Raw genomic sequence first — 23,699 nt, forward strand, 5'->3', positions numbered from 1 at the left:
TCCTCGTGGAAACATGCGACGCCGATACAGTCATCAATGTAACCCCAACCTTATGTTCACCTGGACCATCTCTGATACCTCTCTCTCCTTCCTGGACCTCTCTATTTCAGTCTCTGGCAACCACCTGGAAACGGATATCCATTTCAAGCCCACCGACTCCCACACCTACCAAGAATGCACCTCCTCCCACCCACCTTCCTGCAAAAATGCCATGCCCTATTCCCAATTCCTTCACCTCCGCTGCATCTGCTCCCAGGATGAGGCATTCCACTGTCGTACATCTCAGATGCCCTCGTTCTTCAAGAGCCACAACTTCCCCTGTCAGTGGTCGAGAACGCCCTCGACCGTGTCTCCCGCATTTCCTGCAACTCATCCCTCCCACCCCCTCCCCGCAATAACAACCAAACCAGAATCTCCCTTGTCCTCATGTACCACCCCACCAACCGCCGGATCCAACGCATCATCCTCTTACACTTCCGCCATCTGCAATCTGACCCCACTACCAAAAACATTTTTCCCTCCCCACCTTTATCTGCTTTCCAGATGGGCCACTCTCTCCGTGACTCCCTTGTCCGCTCCACCCTCCCCTCCAGCCCCACCTCAGCCAGCACTTCTCCCTGCAACCGCAGGAAGTGCTAGACCTGCGCCTACACCTTCCCTGTCACCACCATCCCAGGCCCCAAGAAGACTTTACACATCAAGCCAATGTTCACCTGCACATCTGTTAATGTGGTATACTGCATCCGCTGTCCCCTTTGTGGCCTCCTCTGCATTGGAGAAACCAAGCAGAGGCTTGTGGACCGCTTTGCAGAAGACCTATGCTTGATTTGCACTAAACAACTGCACCTCCCAGTCGCAAACCATTTCAATTCCCCCTCCCATTCCTCAGATGACATGTCCATCTTGGGCCTCCTGCAGTGCCACAACAATGCTACCCGAAGGTTGCAGGAGCAGGACCTCACATTGCACTTGGGAACCCTGAAGCCCAATGGCATCAATGCGGACTTCACAAGTTTCAAAATCGCATCCCCCCCTCTACTGCGTCCCAAAACCAGCCCAGCTTGTCCCCGCCTCCTGAACCTGTCCTTCCTCCTACCTATCCCCTCCTCCCACATTAAGCCCCAACCCGATCTCCTACCTACTAACCTCATCCTGCTCCCTTGACCTGTCCATCCTTCCTGGACTGACATATCTCCTCCCTCACTCTCCACCTACACTCACCTTCACTGGCTTCATCCCCGCCTCTTTGAGCTGTCTGTCTCCTCTCCATCTGTTTTCTCTTCTACCCATCTTCTACCCATCTTCTATCTGCCTCCCCCCTCCCTATTTTTTCAGAATCCCCTTCCCCTCCCCCATTTCTGAAAAAGAGCCTCTGTCCAAAACGTCAGCCTTCCTGCTCCTCTGATGCTGCTTGGCCTGCTGTGTTCATCCAGCTCTACACCTTGTAATCTCAGGTTCTCCAGCATCTGCAATTTCTACTGTCTCTGAAAAGATTTTTTCAAAGCTTTGTTTAGATTCTTTGCATCAATACACACAATCTTACACGTTTTTTCTTCACTGTTACTATACTACTAACGCAATCTGGAAGAGTTGTCACTTTCTTGATGATTCCTTTATCCAGCTCTTCTACCTCATCATTCAGACTGGACTTGGAGACTACCGGAACTCTCCTTGGCAGATACTGAGTTGTTCTCACACTCTCATCTAATTTGAAGTGATATTCACCAGAAAGATATTGGAGACCTTTAAAAAATATTTTGTAAACATCTAGAATCTATTCAGCTTAGTGGCTTGTGAAATGCAGCAAAACTCCACTGGCACATTTAGAGTTACCAGTCAAAACTTTGCTTCAGTTGAGACAAATGGATTTTGCTTAACATTTACTATCTGGATTTCCAATATTCCTATTGCATTTGCCTCCCAGTTTTGTTTGTCCTCTTGAGTATCATTCCATTATATAGTTTCAAAGATGCTTTTGACTGATTTAATCTTTGGGCCACTATTGTGAGTCACTTTATGTTGGTCTGCAAAACTTGTGATATCACACTGAATATCAATGTCTATCTGACTTCACATTAGTTCGACATCTTCCTTCTGCATTCACTATTTTAGTAGTCATGAACCGTTTATCTCCTTTCAATCTGACAGCGACAACCTTTTATACGGTGTAAAAAGATTTGTCAGAATCACCAGCAACTGTCCCTTCAGCAGCCATCTTGCGAGGCTTAGATAACAAAGTGTGGAGCTGGTTGAACACAGCAGGCCAAGCAGCATCTTAGGAGCACAAAAGCTAGGCTTGCCTTGCTTCTTAATAGCTAAATACTTATGTGCAATATGATTCAGATTCTTGCAATTAGAACACTGCTTTCACTTGGAAATTCTCCTTTCTTTTTGTGCCATGTTCTCTGCAATATTTACATCCGGTCTGCTGACTTTGACCTTTGCTGTCTGTTCTGCAACTATTTTGTCCTTTCTTTCAACATGTTGTTCAACTTGGAATATCTCTCAGCATACACAAAGCCTTGTCTATTTTCCGCAGTATGTTCGAGCTGATAATTTACAACCTCAGAGCTTCTGCATAAGTCGATGGCTTTCTTGACAAGTTTTTGTATTCTCACAACAAGGTCAGTTACTCCCAGAAGGTTTCTATCTCTGTTGAGGTTATCTTCCAATTATCCAAATTTACAGGTATCAGCTAAATTTATCCCATTTTGATAAAAAGCCTTCCTGTCACCCAGAGCGCTGATGTTAAACATATACCGTTAACAAATAACATTCAAAGTATGTCTTCAAAACCTTACCTGTCTGAGTTCTCTACTACTGTTTGAGATCCAATGTTTTACTGCCTTGTTAATATCAGTGTCAGTGGAAACAGCCAGTGAGAAACGAATGTGAAATTGCTTGTAGCAATTTTATCCCAGCACTGATTGACAGGGTTACTACTCTTATTTGCTCAATATTTTTACTCCATTTTATAGCTATTTAATAGTTTTACCATTGAAAGTGAAAAAAAGCCAAATCTTTCAAATCTCCTTTCATATCCATAGCAGCAGAAGTGGAAAAAAAACCCTTTCTGACTCGCCCAATACTTCAAATATGTGGACTCCAGCTTTAATACTTGTGATCAGAGATAATGGGAACTGCAGATGCTGGAGAATCCAAGATAACAAAGTGTGAAGCTGGATGAACACAGCAGGCCAAGCAGCATCTCAGGAGCACAAAAGCTGATGTTTCGGGCCTAGACCCTTCATCAGAGAGCTCTCTGATGAAGGGTCTGGGCCCAAAACGTCAGCTTTTGTGCTCCTGAGATGCTGCTTGGCCTGCTGTGTTCATCCAGCTCCACACTTTGTTATCCATCTTTAATATTTCCTTTTGTTAGAGTAGCTGACAGCCTTGCAGCACTGAAACTCCATGCCATTTTAGCTGAACACTATTGATATGCTTCATGTAATGTGCTTAATGGCTGCCAGAAATGGTAGTGAAAATGCGTACAGCAGAGGTAGAAGTCACATGACTACAGCAAGGCATCCAGTACACTCTGTCAAATGTATTTCTCCAATCAGTCTTCCCCTCCAATACTGAATTTAATGGGATAGGTAAAGATTTAGTGAAAAGTCAAAGTACAAAATAGCTTTATTGCTAGATGTGTACCAAATTTAACTGTAACTACATCTCCACACTGTGTCAATTAGCCTTTATAAGACAAACTCCAATTTATAGAATTCCCTGGAAGGACTGTAAACAGAGATATGAATATAGAAAGAAGGGTCTAGGCCCGAAACATCAGCCTTCCTGCTCCTCTGATGCGGCTTGGCCTGCTGTGTTCATCCAGCTCTACACCTTGGTATCTCAGATTCTCCAGCATCTGCAGTTCCTACTATCTCTGAATATAGAAAGGATTTTTTTATTGACTGTGTGTTAAGCAATGTGTCATATTAAGAAATAGGTGGGGATTCAGCGACCTGATGACAAATTAGAATAATGTGCCCGGGTTGAATGTCACACTTGAACCTGGTCATGTACATAGGAGCATGGACATTTCTGCTACTACATCATTGGCGTTACTTCAGTACTTTGAAACATGATTGGAGAATTGCAGCCAGCATGGTCTCAAGGTTCAGAATGCTCTGTAATGATACCCCTCCAGAATGTTTTACTGCCTTGTTAATATCAGTGTCAGTGGAAACAGCCAGTGAGAAACGAATGTGAAAACTGTGATCGAGCCACTCCACAAAGGCTGTAGAGTTTAGAACAACGTAGAGGCAGCTTTGGCTGTGAAGAATTCACACTGCTCATCACCACTTTGACTTACATTTATGAATCACCGTTAATTTAAAGAATAATTCAAAGGCACTTTGTTTCTGAAACAAAATGCCAAGCGAACAAAGTCTTGATCAAAGACCTAGGCTTTGAGGTTATTATAAAATGAAAAGGAGGTGAAAATAGAAAGCATTATTCATAAGATCTAAGCAAGTGAAGGTATGGTATCCATTGGTTGGACATATGGAGGTTGAAGTTGCTCAAGAAGCCAGAATAAAAGCAACAGAGAGTTCAGTGGTTTGAATTGTAACACTAAGAAATAAATTCTCCTCAGAGATAGGGACAGGCAAAGCAGTGGAGGCTTTTAAAGATTGAGATGAGGGCTGAGTTTTGGCCACTGTGCAATGAACAGCTCGTTTGCTGAAACTGCTATTGAATTTTTTCTATTTATATTCAAAATAAACAAGTAAAAATGCCAAATTTCATACAGAATATGTCCAGTCCTTCACTTGAATTTATATTTCAGGTTCTTTTTTATTTTGCAATTTGATTTCATAATTACTGTGTTTTGATATGTTGCCGTCTCATACCTGTGTCGGTAATCCATATGAAAATACAGCTTACAGTGTTAAAACCTCTGTTAGCTCTACAATTGACTAACATTTAACCATTGATGTTTTCAACAACGAAGATGAGCTTGAAATTTCCAAGAGGTTTTCGTGCTAATGTTTATTTTATTCTTAGTTTAAGGCATGTGAGAAACAAGGTGCTTTATTTGTCACTGCCATTAATCCTTATTCCCCTTTAGGAGCTGCAGTGTAGGACATTCACTAATGAAGTTTTAATGATGTTAGATGCAGTTTGAGTGACAGCTTCTTGTTTCAATAAGAGACTGTGTACCAAGGCTAAGACTGGCAGATTTTCAAAGCTGCATTGGCCAAGTACTGCAGTCCGATGCTGATTCCAGCATTGTGTCTGTTTTAGAGAGGAGTTAACTCAAGACAGGTTACTGAGATAAAAACAGACCATGTATTCTGAAAGTCTTAAAGGAAAACCTAAGTTGTTGAAATACACAGAGGATGGGCATCACTTAGAAGTAGGAAGATGACAAGGTTAATGTTTTAGATGATGTTCTGTGAAGGGAATGAATTTGTTGCACATTCACTAAATCTTCAAAAGAACCAGAAGTGAAATGAGATTTATTTTTAATTCTAGTCGGCTGTTAGGAGCTGGAACATGCTGTCTGAAAGCATTGTGGAAACAGATTCGATAGAAACTTTAAAATGGGAACTGGATGTTTTAGTTTAATATTTTTGTTCTTTAGATGTGGCCATCATCTGGCTAGACAAGAATGTTTTCCCCCATCCCTAATTTCCTAAGGGTAGTTAACAGACACATCACAATTGACCGTGTTTACATAGTTACCATTGCGCCATTCAGGTTTCTTATTTCAGGTTCATATTGCATTCGACTTGCATCATCTGTCATGGTGGGATTCAACCAAGGATGTTAGAACATTATCCTGGAATATTCATCTAGTGATCTTATCATGATACTATCACCTCCCCCAAGGAAGAATTTGGATGAAAGAGCAAGGGAGTGAGACAAACTGAATAGCTCATTCAAAGAACTGGCAAAAGCACAAAGAGCACAATGGGTCAGGCAGCATCCATGGTGAAAAAGCAAGTTAACATTTCGAGTGTAAATTACTCTTCATCAGAGGTAACGAACCATGGCAAACTGGGTGCCATGAATCTTATTTGATAATGCACTTTGGCTGAAAATAGGATTGTTTATACGGATAAATTAATGTTGAAAGTGAGTTGAGTTCTGTAGAATCGGATGAGAACATGAAAAAATGAAAAAATTGAATGTGTGGAAGAAGAATTGAAATATTGACTGTGAATAACTTCCTGCAGTGTTCGACAGATTGTGGTCGAGGAGTTCATCTAAGGACAGTGAACTGCACCAGTCCACAAAGCAAGTGTGATCTTGCAACCAAACCCAATGAGGAGGAGGAGTGCGAGGACCACACAAACTGCTACAAGTGGCGGACAGGAGAATGGTCAAAGGTGTGTGACTTTATTCCTATATGCTCTTGCATCTATGTGGTAACTCTCCCCAGAGAAGAAACCTCACACAGATGACCAGCTGAGCATGATTTTGTGTGCATTACATGTGCAGAGACTGACAAAGATAACAATGGTTGATGCATGAGAGCAGTTGTATGCATAGTGGATCTCGTGTAATTCGGGGCAAATGATAATGCATGCATTTATTTTGTATAAACACGGGAATGTTAGAATAGAAATACAATACTGTACCAATGTGCCTCCTGGCTTGCTGTAGTCAGTGACCATTACTGGGTAGCACTCGCCACAGACAATCATCTTGTGGCCAGTTCAATAAAGACACAGTATAAACTAGACTGTTGTCATGCAAGCTATAACATAACCTGTAAGAATTGGTGATCATTTTTGATAATGACGTAAAGTTCTGAAGAAAAATCAAAGTGGACACGAGACATTAATTCTGCATCTCTCACCAGAGGTACTGCCAAATCTGCTACGTCTGTTTGGTAAAAAGTATTATGTATTTTGGAGGAAGTTCCAAGATCTCTGGGGGGGGATCTTGGGTTTGTATTGCAATCAGATTATTTATTTATGAACATTTTACAATGCATGCCTCAAAGAATGTCCACACCTTTTCCAAAAGGCAGCATCTGTTGTTTGAAGCTATGAGTCATTAAGTAAATAGATCTACAAAGGAATGAGAATATTGCCACATGTAAGGTCTTTTGGGAGACCAAGGCAATAAGTTAGGCATTATAATTCAAAATAGGTGCAGAATGCACAGCCATAAATGTCTGAAGGAGGTTGATGAATGTGGAGTGTGGTTGATTTCGAAAATGAGGAAGGGGATGGGTAATGACCACTGCAGCAGCATTTTTAGTAATGCCGGTTCTGGAATCGTGCACTGGGATCTTTTACGTCTGTGAGAGGGAGTAAACTCATACAAATACAAAAATTCTAATGCAAATAATGATACCTCTAACATCACTCATCCCCCTCCCCCCATCTCAGTCCTTCTGTTCCTGAAACATCCATTCTTACTTTTCTTAACACCAATCTCAACTATTCAGACACTATTAGCCTGTTTCCCAACTTCTGCCATCCATAAACTGCCCATAAACTTAAGGTCACTCATATTTCTGCCGCTCTTATATCAGCACGTATCACCTTTGTGCTCAGAGCCCTGGTAAACCTCAAAATTCAAATTCTGATGCTGATGTTCAGATGCCTTTGTGACATTGCTCTTTGCTACCTCTGTAACCTCCTCCAGTCTTATAGTCTTCTGGGATGTTAGTGTTTCATTAGTTCTGGATTCTCTCCCAAGACAATGAATCGACATCTTGACACCTTCCCCTCTCATTGTACCATCCATTCCTCAGGACACTCTATTTTCCACTCAGGTATGTCTCCACTTCAAACATTTACAGCAGAATGTATTTTCTATATGCTGGAGAGAATTCCCCAGAACAAGTAGCTTAGGGGAAGATGAGTTCACAGCATTTTTTAAAATTTTCACTCAGGAGCACAGGTCAGTCCAGGGCTTTACATAAATACATTCAGATATTAGTGAGAAACTTACTCGTTGACATCAGGGTGTTTTGTTATTGCAGAGTTCGGTTAGGGGTTGCAGATAATTCACATCTTTGAGAAATTTCACCAAGATGTTTACAAATTGCTTTTAGCTTTTTTGCATCATTAACATGGGCAGATGTTTGCCAAGGTTTGAATTTTAGCAGTTCAGGTTGGTGTTTAAACTCGTTATTTGGGGGTTTTCAATTTTCACTATTTTCTCCTCTTGCCACCTCCGAGGGTCGAAAATTTCACCCTTTTTCCCTCATGTTCCAGAATGCATCCAGCAGTAATTCCAGCAAGGTATTGTTCAACCTAGATGCCATTCTAAATTTATAACCACCACTTATTTAATTGACCTCCAACTTCTCTTTATGGCTGGTCACTTTACATGCTACTGAGACTGTATGGTTTAGTACTTACCTCCTATATAACTTGGAAGCATAATTGAGTTGAGATACTGAGCTGTTATATTGACTTCTGGAGTTAACCCACAAGAATAGATAAGAGAGAACTAGAGGATGGGTGGTTTTGAATTTTCAGAAGGTTTTTGAAAAGTCCCTCATAAGAGGTTAGTTGGCAAAGTTAAAGCACGTAGGAAAGAGGGCAATATATTAGCATTGATCAATCATTATTTAACAGACAGGAAACAGAGAGCAGGAGCTAATGGGTTTTCTTCCAAGTGGCACACAGTGGCTAGTGGGGTACCGCAAAATCAATGCTTACTGCCCAGCTAAACACAATGTATATATAAATGACCTGAATGAAGGAATCAAAAGCAACATTTCCAGGTTTGTTGAAAACAGGAAAGTAGACAACATTGTGAGTTGTGAGGAGAATGCAAAGAGGCCTCAATGTGATTTAGATGAATTGGGTCAGTGAGCACACATGTGGCAGATGCATTACAACGTGGCCAGCTAAATTATACACTTCAATGTGAAAAAACAAAAGGAAGAGCATTATTTGACTGGTGACATATTGGGAAATGTGGATTTACAGAGGGATCTGAGTGTCCTTATATGCCAGTCAAAGAAAGTAGACAAGCAGGTACTGCAAACAATTAGGAAGGCAAATGGTATGTTGGCTTTTATTGCAAGAAGATTTGAGTATACTTAAAGATATCTAAGAAAGGATGTGCTTCTCTCTCCTTTTTGGTTTTTCCTTCTATTTTCTTTGTCTTCCTGAAGTTACAGAGAGGTTGGAGCAGTGTCAGCAGGGACTGCTGGCTTTGCAAGGTTGATGTATTGACTCCTGGAATAGCAACAGGGCATCAGCTGCAGAGATGACAGAATGGGGATTCCTGGCTTCATGGGGCTGGAACAGGGGCTCTTGGCAGAGACGGCAGGTCATTGACTGTAGTGGTGTTGATGCCGAGAGCAGGTATACCCAGAGCAGGGGCCTTGCAGAAGCTTGTGAGCCACGTTTGGGACCCCAGCAGATGAAGATGAAATCTATGTACTTCCTTTTATTCTCCTTGTACCTCAAAGCAGTGCCGTGTTGTGGCAACAGAACACTTTTCACTGTATGTCACTAGATATATGTGACAATAAATAAATCATTTATCCATTTATCACTTAATGCAGGAAGGGAGTGCAGTGGAGGTTCATTCAACTCATACCAGAGATGGCAGGACTCTCCTATAAGAAAAGATTAGTTTGGCTGGACATGTATTCACTAGAGTTTAGAAGCGGCACGGTGGCTCAGTGGTTAGCACTGCAGCCTCACAACTCCAGGGACCCAGCTTCGATTCCAGCCTCGGGTGACTATCTGTGTAGAGTTTGCACATTCTCCCCATGTCTGCGTGGGTTTCCTCCGGGTGCTCCGGTTTCCTCCCACAGTCCAAAGATGTGCAGGCTAGGTGGATTGGCCATGCTAAATTGCCTGTAGTGTTCAGGGGTGTATGGGTTATAGGGGGATGGTTCTGGGTGGGATGGATCAAGGAGTGGTGTGGACGTGTTTGGCCGAAGGGCCTGTTTCCACACTGTAGGGAATTTAATCTAAAAAAAATGAGAGTGGATCTGATTGAAATGTATAAAATTCTAACAGGGCTGGATAGACGAGGTGCAGGGAGGACATGTTCCCTGTTTGGGGGAGTCTAGAGCCAGGGTACATATTTCAGGATATGGGTAGACCATTTATGACTGAGATGAGGGAATTCTCTACCACAGAAAGCAGTGGAGACCATGTCCTTGAATATATTCAAGAAATAGATTTTTAATTTTTTTTGGATTTTAAAGGCATCACAGGTTATGAGAGGATAAGCAGGAATATGGCAGTGAGATAGAGGATGAGTCATGGTCATATTGAATGGCAGAGCAGCATGACGGGCAAAATGGCCTACTCCTGCTCTTGGTTTCTATCTTCCTGTAATCCATCCCACTTGAACGCTATCGTCCTGGTAATATCTGGGCCATGTCCTCGATTGATTGCCTATCAAAACCACGTAACAAATTTAAAAGCCCTAAATTCCATGTTTTGAATCGCAGCTGAAAGTGGCAGTATTTTTGAGATAGTCACTACAGATACTGAAGGGCTAAGCTGACTGAAACTAAACACATAATCCCTGTTGTTTCTGCGCACATGAGTCATGTGGTAAATTAATCCCCTATCTATTTTTCCATCTGTGTCTTTGCTAGCAAAAGCTGAAACACATTCTGCGGGGATATATTTGTTATTTCCCGGTAATCCAATGATGTGGCAAATACAGACACAGGATTGGAGAGCAGCTGTTCCTCCATTATTTCACACAAGATTCTGTCACTCAATATATGAAAGTACATGGGGATTGAGATTAGTGTACTGACATGGATGGAGTACTGGTTGGTAGACAGGAAACAAAGATTAGGAGTAAATGGGCCTTTTTTCCAGTGGCAAGCTGTGTCTAGTGGTTTATCTAGTGGTGAACCCCAACAATTCAAAATACATATTAATGATTTAGATGAGGGAACTAAATGTAATATCTCCATGTTTGCAGATAACACAAAGCTGGGTGGATCTGGGGCACATCTAGTCTCTCTAGCCCTCTGAGAATTTTTACACAGATAGTAGGAACTGCCAATGCTGGAGAATCTGAGATAACACGGTGTGGAGCTGGATGAACACCGCAGGCCAAGCAGCATCAGAGGAGCAGGAAAGCTTGACGTTTCGGGTCGGGATCCTTCTTCAGAAAGCTCTTAGAATTTTGTAGATAGTACGGACTGCTACTAATGAGTGTTAGTGGTGGATAGCGTGAACACTTGTGAATGTTGTGACAGTCAAACGGGCTGCATTGTCCTGGATAGTGTTACTTCTTGAGTGTTGTTGAAGCTGCACTCGTCCAGGCAAGTGGGGAGTGTTTGTAATATCATTGCCTGGCATTAATATTACTTGCCACCTGCCAGCCCGAACCTGGATATAGTCCACATGTTGCATTTGAATATGGTCTGCTTCGGTACCTTAGTCACAAATGATGCTGAATATTGTGCAATTCTCAGTGAACATACCCACGCCAACAGAAAAAAAGTTGCTGGAGAAGCTCAGCAGGTCTGGCAGCATCTATGAAGGAAAACAGAGGTAACATTTCGGGTCCGATGACCCTTCCTCAGAACTGATGGTAGCTGGGAAAACGTCAGTTTAAATGCAGAAAAAAGGGGAGGGGGTAGGGAGTAAACAATAGGATAGAGCCTAAAGAGAGAGAAGAGCAGTTGGACAGACAAATAGTTGATAACGATAAGGCTGGGAGGGTGAATAGTTATTAATGGGGACTATTAGTGATAACAACAGGTAGAGTGGAATGGCAGGCTATGTGGGTAACAAGGCCTGGTGTGTGGGGTGGAGGGTTGGAACATGGGAGAGTTTAAGCCCTATTGTTGTTGAACTTGATATTGAGTCCAGAGGGCTGTTAAAGTGGCAGGCAATGGGTAGTTCAGTGTCTTTTTTGCAAGCAGAATGTAGATGTTTTGCAAAGTGGTCACCCAGTCTATGCTTTGTTTCCCCAACGTAGAAGAGATCACATTGTGAGCAGCGAGTACAGTAGACCAGATTCTGGGAAGTGCATGTGAAGTGTTGCTTCACCTGGAAGGTATGTTTGGGCTCTTGGATACTGGGGAGGGAGGAGGTAAATGGGCGGGTGTTGCACCTTCGTCGGTTACAGGGGAAGGTGGCATAGGGCTATTGGGAGATGTTGGGGGTGAAGGAAGTATGGACCAGGGTGTCCCAGAGGGAACAGTCCTTGTGGAAGGTAGATAAGGGAGGGGAGGGATATAGGTGTCTAGTGGTAGCATCTTGCTGGAGCTGGCAGAAATGGTGTCAGATTGTCTTCTGGATGTGGATGCTGGTGGGATGGTAGGTACTGCAATAACGAGAACCATCTTCCTATGTGCCAACTATGACTCCAACCAGTGGAGACCCTATGCCTGATTCCTGTCTTGGATCACAGCGTGTGTCCAAACGGTTCTTTTGGATTCGGTTAAGTATCATTGAGAAGACTCAACAACAGCAATTTACTTAAATATGAATGTATATTAAGTAATAATAATGATTATAATGGTAATAATAAATGGAAAAGAAAGAGAAGAAGCAACAAATTTCACTCCCTTCTGCCCGTTGGGGACCCCTCAATCGATGACTGGCCTGGAGGCTTGGGTTCATTTCTGGCACTGTTCAGGATTCCAGTCCGAGGCAAAGCCCAATGACTTGGAACGAAACTTTCTCTTATTCAGTGTAACAAACAGCTAGCACAAAGAAAGCAGGTACAGAAGACAAAACTGCTGGCTAGTACAGACAAACAGCTATGGAAAAACAAGCTGCAGGTATCATCTTTGGCTTGTAGCGGAATGTTCACAGGACTCATTCAAGATCACGCAGCTTGTCGATTATCATCATTAACTTTCCCAGCCTATTTTCCCATTCGACACAATTTATTTTCTTATGCAGCAGTCGAATATCATCGTTACCCTTTAGACCTTTGGCCCATCCTATGCAATTTCCATTGCTTATTTTTGTTGGGATGTCTTGATGCCACAGTCAATTAGCTGAAGCCTTGACATCAAGGGCTGTCATTCTCACCTAATCTCTGGAATTCAGCACTCTTCTTCATGCTTAAACCGAGGCTGTAATGAGATCAGGTGCTGAGTGGGCAAACAGGAGGCTGGAAGAACACGGCGAGCCAGGCAGCATCTGGAGGAAAGAAGAAGTCAACGTTCCAGGTATTACCCTTCTTCAGGACTAAATGTGGGGGTAGGGGGAGCCACAGATAAAGGGCGGGGGAGCCACTAGCAGAATGGTGGTGATAGGTAGTAGGTATGACCTGGTTGGTCAATGGAAGGGATGAATCTGAGTGGCCTTGGAAGAACCTCAACTGGGCTTCTCTGAGCAGGTTATTGCTGATCAGGTGCTGATGATCAAGAGTAGACTGATGCCTGGATTGGATTTGTCCTCCTTTTTGTGTGCAGGACATACTTGGGCAATTTTCCGCATTGTTGTATACATGCCAGTGTTGTAACCGTACTGGAACAGTTTGGCTAGGGGTGCAGCAAGTTCTGGAGCACAAGTCTTCAGTACTGTTGCCAAAATATTGTCAGGGCCCATAGCCTTTGCGGTATCCAGTATCTCCAATTGTTTCTTGATATTATGCAGAATGAACCGAATTGGCTGAAGACTGGCATTTGTGATAATGGTGACTACTGGAGGAGGCCAAGATAGATTATCCATTTGATACTGCAAATGGTTGAGCGTTATCTTTTGAACTGATATGTTGGGCTCTTCTATCATTGAGGATGGGAATATTTGTGGAGCCTCCTCCTCCAGTGAATTGTTGAATTGTCCACCACCATTCATGATTGGGTGTGGCAGGACTTCTGAGTTTAGGTTGGATCCATTGGTTTTGGGATGCTCCGTTCTATTTATGACTTGTTGCTTATGCTGTTTGGCATGCAAGTAATCCTGTTTGGGAGTTTCACCAAGATGATACCTCATTTTTAGGTATACCTGTTACTACTCCTGGTATGCCGCCCTGCACTCTCTATTGAACCAGGGTTGATTTGCTGGGTTGTTGGTAATGGTTGAGTGGGGGATATGCTGGGCAATCTGAGTTTGCAGATTGTTTTGGAGTACCAAGAGGAGGAAAGGTTTACCTTTGTCACAGTAACATAGGATATAATAATTTGTGGCTATGAGAAGAGTTGTTTCAGGACCATAGCAGGGACGGTGACCTGATTACAGAGAATCAAAGGTGATGTGGAAGATTCCAGGAAGATGTGAGAGAGTTTTGAAGACAACTTCAAAACTTAAAAGGAGTTTAGAGAAGGGAAAGTAATTTGCAAGGACAATCTGGTAAGGATTGGTTTTTTGAAGAGAACGGTGTTGACAGCATAATTAAGGAAGAGAGGAGCATCTGAAGAGAGAGAAACATTTACAGTATTGGCTATCATGGAGTCTCAGAGGGAAACATAAGCGACCAGCAGTTTAGTGGGAGTAGCTTTGAGGAAACAGGAGTCGAGATTCATGCAGTAGATGATCTCAGAGGGGGCAGGAAGAGTAGGATATGAATTCAATTAAGGAGCGGTAGGAAGGGTGGAAATATTAAAAGATGTTTGGCCTGGTAAGCTAGTAGGAATAAGAAACAGGGCAAATACAATAAATTGAGTTATCTCATCCTTAATTATAAAGATATTCATGAGTTCCTTGCACTAGCTCGTGGAGGCGAATGTGGAGAGAAGAGGGGTTTAAGAAGATCATTTACTGGAAGTGAGTTTGCTCGCTGAGCTGGAAGGTTAGTTTTCAGACGTTTCGTCACCATTCTAGGTAACATCATCAGTGAGCCTCCGATGAAGCGCTGGTGTTATGTCCCGCTTTCTATTTATCTGTTTAGGTTTCCTTGGGTTGGTGATGTCCAAAACCCACCAACACACTAAAACAGCAGCTAATGAACTTAAAAGACCCTATATAGACAACAAGCAAAATGAACATCATCTACAAAATACCTTGCAAGAACTGTGACAAACACTACATTGGACAAACAGGCAGAAAGCTAGCCACTAGTATCCTTACATACAGATGAGGAAGGACACCACTTTGATTGGGACAACACACCCTCCTAGGACAAGCCAAACAGAGATACACACGAGAATTCCTAGAAGCATGGTATTCCAACCAGAACTCCATCAACAAACACATTGATTTGGAGCCAATCAACCATCCTCTGAGAAAAAGAACAAAAAATGACATCACCGATGCAGGAAATGACATCACTAACCCAAGGAAACCTAAACAGATAAATAGAAAGTGGGACATAACACCAGCACTTCATCGGAGGCTCACTGATGATGTTACCTAGAATGGTGATGAAATGTCTGAAAACGAACCTTCCAGCTCAGCGAGCAAGCTCACATCCAGAAACTCAAACTGAGCTACAAATCTTCTCGAAACTCGCTAAGATCATTTACAACAGAGAAAAGAAGCCAGGGATTATCAAGCCAGGGATTCACTTGTTCATATTATCCTATACGATATATTCTTATTTTAAAGCTGGAGCCTACATGTTGACTGCCATTACATGCTCTTTGCCACATTTTATGCCTTGTAAATATTTTCATAATTACCTGTGTGGAACATTTATTTATGGGGAAGCTCATTACAATCAGTAATTGGTGTAACCTAGGATTTGGTCTAGTAACGGAGAGTTTTAAATGATGCAGTCTTGAAATAATGTGCTGTGCACTTTTTATTAGTCTATTAAGCATATTTAATTATGGAATTGAACCAATTACTGAGAGTATAGATTAAACAGATCTCTTGTTTCTGGAGAAATACATTTCAGTGAAGTGCGCTTCAAAGCTATTGGGTCAACAAATGATTTGATTGGATTTGATTTGATTTATTGTCACAAGTACCATCATACAGTGAAAAAACTTTGTTTACAAGTGCTACATGTGGGTCCCAGTGAGCAAAGGATGTACAGATCAAAAAGACTTAGAGGCATGCAGGTTACATTGCAGGTTATATTATTTGAAGCTAGAGCCCATTTAACAGTCTGATAACAACTGGAAAGAAGCTGTTCCTGAACCTGCTTGTGAATGTGTTCAGGATTCTGTCTCTTCTGCCTGACAGAAGAGGCTGTAGGAGATCGTTACCAGGGTCCGATGGGTCTTTGATGAAGTTGCTCGCCTTTCTGCGGAGCAAGCCATGTAAATAGAGTCCATGGATGGAAGGTTGGCTTCTGTGATAATCTGGGCTGTGCACACCTTCTTCCATAGTTTCTTACAGTCCTGGGCAGAGCAGTTGCCATACCAGGCTATTGTGCACCCGGACAGTATTCTTTCAATGGGGCGCCTGTAGAAGTTGGTTATGGACATGCCAAATTTCCTGGGCCACTTGAGGAAGAAGAGGCTTTGTGCCTTCTTGACTGTCACATTTATGTGGGAAGTCCAGGATAGGTTGTCGGATGTTGCCACTCTGAGGAACTTGATGCTCTCCACCCTCTCACCCCCAGTTCCGTTGATGTAGATGGGGTTGTGTTCCCCTCCTTTCTATCTGAAGTCAATAATCAGTTCTTTAGTTTTGCCAATGCTGAGAGACAGACTATTTTCATTGCACCATGTCACCAAGCCCTCTATCTCCCTTCTGTAATTTAATTCATTGTTAGATATCCATCCCATCTGGTATCATCAGCAAACTTGTAGATGACATTGGTTCGGAATTTGTCCACACAGTCCTCGGTGTACAGGAGTATAGTAGGGAGCTGAAGATACATCCTTGGCATCCATTGTTGAGTATTTAATGAAACAACTCAAACTCCTTAATTTGGTTTATAATTTGGTGTGGTACTTCTAACAATTCAGCACTACTTACAGAAGTATCAACAACAGCTATGTTTATGTAGTGCCATTAACAGAGTAGAATATCCCAAGGCACCTCACAGAAGTTTTAACAAATAAGAATTTGCCACTGAGCCACGTAAAGAGACATTAGGACAGAACGAACAAAAAGGCAGGTTTTAAGGAGCACTTTAGAGGACAAGAAAGAGACAGAGAGGTTAGGTCAAACACATCAGTTGTTCAGCAGAGAAAAATACGGATGTGCAAGAGGTCAGACTTGGGGAAGCACAGAGGCCTTTGAGCTTTGTAGCATTGGAGGATGTTACAGAGTTCTCTAAGCTTTGCAGCTTTGAAAGATGTCATAGAGGTAGGGAGGGGTGAGGCAAGGGAGATTTGGGACAAATTTGACAATTTGAAAATCAACCAATTGCAGAATCCCTGCAGGCAAAGGGATGATTGTGTAAGTTCACATGATCATAAGAAATAATGGCAAGAATGGGTAGTTCAGACTGTTGAGCATGCTTTACTCTGCAATAAGATAATTGCTGATTTGATTGTGTCCTTAACTGCATTTTCCTGCCTGTCCCCTGTAGCCTTTATCATTCAAAAACTAATGAACTCAACCTTGAGTATACTCAATGACATGGTTTGCATTGCTGTCTTTGGAAGGTAATTCCAAAGACTAACAACTGTCTGAGAGAAGAAATGTATTCTTATCTTTATCTTCTTTTTAAACTGTGTTCCCTGTTCTCTATTCTTCCACAAAAGGAAACATCCTGTAGGCAACCACCCTGTCAAGCCCACATGGGATCTTGTTTGTCTCAACAAGATTGAGTTTCACTTCTCAAAACTTCATTATGTATAAGATTAACCTGCTCAGAGCCTCCTCAATAAGACAGGCCCTTCATCCCAGCAGTCAGCCTACTGAACCTTCTCTGTACTGCTTCCAATGTCAGTATGTCCCTGCTAAAGTGAGGAAACAAAATCTGTATTCCAGGTGCTATTTCACCAGTGCCCTGAACAGTTACAGTGAGATTTACTTTCTTTACCATTATACTCCATTTCCCCTGCAAGAATGGTCAGTATTCCATTTACCTTCCTAATTATTTGCAAGCAAGTTTTTATGATTTGTGTAGACGAGGAATCAGCTTTGACATGGCAATTTGTGGTCTGTCTCTCCATTTAAACAACCATGTGTTTTTCTTTGCTTCCTGCCAAAGTGGCCAACCTCAAATTTACCCACCTTATGCTTCGTTGGCAAATGCGTACCTATTCACTTAACCCTTTGCAGCCTCACAACGTGCTTTAATACCTGCCTTTATTTCCTCAGCCTCACAACATGCCTTACCACCTATTTTTATTTCCTCAGATCTCTGGCTATGAGACAATTAATCCCTTTTATTTATTTGCATTTTTCATCCACATAATTAATATAGATTATTAACAGTTGAGATCCAACAGTGATCCCTGTGGGACTCCAGAGTTGCAGTTTGCCAGTCAACTTGTCAACTTTTCATGACTCTTGTTTCCTGTTAGTTATTCAATCCTCTAACCATATTACCATATATAACCTGCAACATCATGAGCTCTTATCTTGCACAGTAACCTTTTTCAGGTTTTTCATTTGCAGTCACTTTATCAAGTACCTTTTAGGAGCCCAGATACACTGATAAAGTTGTCAAACACAGTTTCCTTTTCATAAGATCATGTTGGCTGTGCCTGAATGCATTATGATTTCAGTGACACGGCAGCTCAGAGGTTAGCACTGCTAATTCACAGATCTAGAGACCCAGGTTCAATTCTAGCCTTGGGTGACTGTGTGGAGTTTGCACATTCTCCCCATGTCTGAGTTGGTTTCCCCAGGTGCTCCACTTTCCTTCCACAGTCTGAAGATGTGCAGGTTAAGTGGATTGGCCTATGCTAAATTGCTCATAGTGCCCAGAGATATGCAGGATAGGTGAACTAACCATGGGAAATGTAGGGATAAGAAAGGGTGTCTGGGTCTGCGTGGGATGCTCTTTGGAGGGTCAGTGCACATTTAATGGGCTAAATGGCTTCTTTCCACACAGTAATGATTCTATGATTCTAAATGTCCTGCTGGCACCTCCTTACTAATGAATATAGGCTTTTCCCAATGAAACCTGTTGATAGAATTAGCCTGTAGATTCCTCCTTTCTGTCCTTCTCTTTGAATAATAGTTTCATGTTTGCAATTTTTCCAGTCTGCTGGGACCTTTCCAGAATTGAGGGTATCTTGGAAGATTACAAACAATGCATCCACTATTTCTGCAGGCATTTCTTTTAAGACCTTAAGTTGCAGAGTATTGGATCCAGGGAGTTATCAGCCCGCCCTATTAAATTTTCCCGTAATGACACTGGTAGTTTTAAATTCCTCTCTCCTTTTTGCCTTCTGCTTTTCTACTATTCTTGAAATGTTCTCTGTGTTTCTACTGTGAAGACAAATGCAAAGCCTCTGACATTTCCTTGTTTCCTAATATTAATTTTTCAGTCTCTTCCTGAAAGGGGCGAAACCCCCCACTTCAGTTTCTTGTTTTCTTTTTATATACTTGTAGAAGTTTTTACTGTGTGATTTTATATTTGTTGCTCATCTTCTCTGATCCTCCACATTCTCCCCTTTCATTAGCCTTCCTTCAGAGGTTTCTAAAATCTTCCTAATCTTCAAGCCTGCCACCAGTTTTCAGGAATAGTACATCTTTCCTTTGAATTTGATACCATCCTTATTTCCCTTAGTTAGCCAAAGATGGTGGATTATCTTGTGGAATGTTCTTTCTGAATGAAATTAAATATGCCAGCAGAATTTTGGATCAATACAAGAGGATGGAATGCAAAAGATTTGAGATTTATCAGAACAGTATTAGAATAATTCAGTCTAGAAGTGTCAAAGTATTGGAGGAGATATCAGCAGCAGATGATTTGGAACAAAGGGAGTGTCAAACCATAATACAGAGGGGGAAGAAGGTCATTAGGGAGAGAGTCAGAAACTCAGCTCACTGTCAATAGGATGCCAGGGTGGCAAGTAGTCAAGGAGTCATTCAACATAGAAGCAGGCCTTTTGGCCCACTATGCCGACCAACAAATAGCAGCCTATACTAATCCCATTTTCCTCCTCTTCATCTCACTTACTCTTCACTTTAAACCTATGCCCTCTGGCCTTAGACACATCTCCCAAAGGGAAAAGGATTCCCTTGTTCTACCCTGTCTGTGTCTGTCATAATTTTTATGCGTCAGTCAGGTCCCCCTCAGCTTCATTGTTCCAAGGGAAAACAAACCCAGCCTATCCAGTTTCTTTGCATAACTGAGACTTTCCATCTGAGGTAACATCCAGGTAAATCTCCTCTGCTTCCTCTCCAATGCAATGACATTCTCCCACTGGTGACTAGAACTGCACAAATATTCCATTGTGGCCTAACCAATGCTCTATAAAGTACAAGAAGACTTCCCTGCTCCTTCCAGACAATGTCTTACACACCATCATCACCATCCCTGAGAGTGTCCTGCCCTACCAGTAGGACACACCCACTAGATATGACGTCAGGAGGAATTGCCCTTTAAGTCCTCAAATGACTTTGAGCCCTCATGAAGTTTTATGGTATCAGGTCAGTCTTGCGTAAAGAATTCTCTTGCTCATTACCACCTGAGCTTTCCCCCTCCACCAAAAATGGAGCAATAACTAGAGGAAGCACTGAGGATTGCAAGAGCACAAAAAGTACTCGGTGTGGGTTCTCCAATGTCCATGACTAAGAATGTTTGGTAACACCACAATTGACTGATCTAGCTAAGCCGTAAAAAACATAGTTGCTTGATGGTATCTGTGGCAGGTGGTTTAGGGAGCATAGAAGAGGGGAAAACCATCTTGACTCTTTCTCGCCAAGCTACCTGTCATTCTCAATATCCTTGGGGCTATCATTGACCAGAAAATAAACTGGACCATTCATATAAAAACTCTGGCAGTACAAGAAAGTCAGTAGGTGGGAATTCTGTGGCAAATAACTCACCTCCAACTCCCCAAAACCTGTCCACTATCTATAATCTACAAGTAAACCACCTGCCTGAATTGATGCAGTTCCAACAACACTTAAGCTCAACACTATTTAGGACAAAACTCACTTAATTGATACCCCATTTGCCACGTTAAATGCTTACTGCTAACACATAGTGACAGCAGTGTGCAACATCTGTATGACACACTGCAGCAACTTACTAAGCAACATTTTCTAAACCCATGACTTGTACCACTTAAAAGGACAAGAATAAGAAATACATGAGAACACCGTGACCAGAAAGTCACCTTTCAAGAACTCTTTGCCTTGTTTTGTTGGTGAGTGACTTGAGGAACCTGCAGGTGATGGTCCATTCCTTCATTGTCTCTGGGTTAAAATCCTCAAACTCCCTTTCTAACAGCACTTGGCATGTTCCTACACAACATGGACCACAATAATTCAAGAAGGGTGGCTTCCAGTTTCTCAAGAACAGCTAGGAATGGGAAATAAATGCTGGCCCAATCAGCAATGCCAACATCCCATGAATGAATTTCAAAATATTATTCATGAAAAATTTTGTTCATCCAATAGCATATGTCAGACAAGCAATAATGACAAATCAGAGGCAATAGAAGGGTTGGAAATGGTGGTGATGATTTAGAGCTTTGTGCTGACATTATGCACGTCAAATCTGATATTGTATTTTCGAAAGACATTGCTGAGAGTGGCACATAAATGTGAAATAAAAAGAGACTCAAGATAGTTATTTGGAGGATTCCAGAGGTAATGACAGAGGAGCATGAACAGAAGGTACTGCAGTTATTCTGACTACAACTAATGCTAGACCTTGGTTGACGTGTTTGTGGGTGAGCATTTTGGGATAGTGACCATAACTCTAAGTTTCAAAGTCATTATGGAAAGGGATAAGGATAGTGCAGAAGGTAAGTGTCTAATTTGAGGGAAGGCCAATTTCAGTATCATTAGACAGGATCTGGCCAACATAGACTGGGAGCAGAGACTTGCAGGTAAGTTTACATTTGGAAAGTAAGACTCTTTTAAAAGTAGTATGGTGAGAGTTCAGGGCCAGGGTATTCATCTAAGGGTGAAGGGCAACAGCAGCAAATCCAGGGAACCATGGATGACAATGGATATCCAGAGTTTGATAAAGAAGAAAAAGGAAGTATTTTTTGATACACAACATTAAAAACAGAGGAGGCCGTTCAGGAGTATACAGAATGTAAGGGAATGCTTAAAGAAGAAATCAGCAGGGCAACCAGGGGCTACAAAATATCTTTGGCAGATTGGCTTGTGGAAAACATTTTAATGTATATTAACTTTTATTATATTTAATGTATATTAATGTATATACCACGGGATGTTGGCATTGCTGATTGGGCCAGCATTTATTTCCCATTCCTAGTTGTTCTTGAGAAACTGGTAGTGAGCCACCCTTCTTGAATTATTGTGGTCCGTGTTGTGTAGGAACATGCCAAGTGCAGTTAGAAAGGGAGTTTGAGGATTTTAACCCAGAGACAATGAAGGAATGGACCATCACCTGCAGGCTCCTCAAGTCACTCACCAAAAAAACAAGGCGAAGAGTTCCTCGAAAAGGGAATTGCTGGTCATGGTGTTCTCATGTATTTCTTATTCTTGTCCATTTAAATGGTACAAGTGTTACCATGTTACTTGAGACCAAAGGTGCAATCTGTACATGGAGCCAAAGGATGTGGGTGAGGCATTAAAATAAGAAAGACATTGTAGCTGGAAATTTATTGAAATGGTGAGGTTTGAGAGCATGCTAAGATTGATAAGAAGGAGATGTAAAGGCAGGTATTGATCAGGGATAATCAGTGTGGATTTGTTGGAGGGAGATCCTGTCTGACTAAGTTAGTTGAGTTTTTCCAAAAGGTGACTAAATATATTGATGAGGGTTGTGCAGTTGATGTGGTTTACATGGACTTCAATAAGGTATTTGATAAGGACTCATAGGGAGGGCTGGTCCAAAAGAAAAGAGCTAATGGGTTCCAAGGCAAGTTGGCAAACTGGATCAAAAATTGGCTTGTAAAGAGGAGGCAAAGAGTGATGGTAAAGCGTGGTTTTTGTGATTGGAAGCCTGTGACCAGCAGTGTAACACAAAGATCAGTACTGGGACCCTTGCTGTTTGTGACATACGTTAATGACTTGGATGTAAACATAGAAGGTATAATTAGTAAGTCTGCAAATGACATGAAAATTGGGGGTGTTGTTGGTCTTGTTGAGGATGGTCTTAGGCTACAGTCTGATATTGATCAGCTGGTAAATTGGGCAGAGCAATGACAGGTGGAATTTAATCCTGATAAGTATGAAATAATGCATTTTGGGAAGTCTAATATGAGGAGGATTTACACAATGAATGGTAGGTCACTAGGGAGTATTGAGGAATGAAAGGATCTTGGTGTATAAGTTCATAGATCTCTGAAGGTGGCAGCACAGTGTGTTGAAGAAGGCATATGGAATGCTTATCTTCATTGGCTAGGGAGTAGAACATAGGACCAGGGAAGTCTTGTTACAACTTTTTAAAGCATTGGTTAGCCCCAGATGGAATACTGGTCCAAAGTGCTGGTCACAACTCTATCAGAAGGATGTGATTGTGCTGGCATTCACCAGGATATTGCTTGGAATGGAAAGTTTCAGTTAGAGGAGAGACTGGATAGGCTAGGCTTGTTTTACTTAGACAGAGGAGGCTGAGGTTGTGAGAGACATAGATGGCATAGATTGTAAGAATCTATTCCCCCTGACAGAGATAACTAAGACCAGAAGATATCAGTTTAAGGTGATTGCAAGATAATGTATGGTTTAGAAGGCGTGGATGCTAGGAAGTTGTTTCCATTAGGTGGGGAGACTAGGACCTGTGGGCACAGCCTTAAAATTAGAGGGGGTAAATTTAAAACTGAAATGAGTCGACATTTCTTCAGCCAGAGAGTGGTGGGCTTGTGGAATTCATTGCCACAGAGTGCAGTGGAG

The 23,699-nt window shown here is 42.0% G+C and overlaps 1 protein-coding gene across 1 annotated transcript in view; it reads left to right on the plus strand.

Annotated features, from left to right (window-relative positions):
* Positions 1 to 23,699, plus strand: part of adamts17 (ADAM metallopeptidase with thrombospondin type 1 motif, 17) — a 505,079-nt gene that overhangs the window by 432,660 nt on the left and 48,720 nt on the right. The window contains exon 21 of the mRNA XM_059639195.1: positions 6,180 to 6,332. Within this exon, the coding sequence (XP_059495178.1) occupies positions 6,180 to 6,332 (153 nt within the window). The remainder of the gene's footprint in view (positions 1 to 6,179; positions 6,333 to 23,699) is intronic.

This window comes from Stegostoma tigrinum, chromosome 33 (assembly GCF_030684315.1).
Source record: "Stegostoma tigrinum isolate sSteTig4 chromosome 33, sSteTig4.hap1, whole genome shotgun sequence".
NCBI lineage: Eukaryota > Metazoa > Chordata > Chondrichthyes > Orectolobiformes > Stegostomatidae > Stegostoma > Stegostoma tigrinum.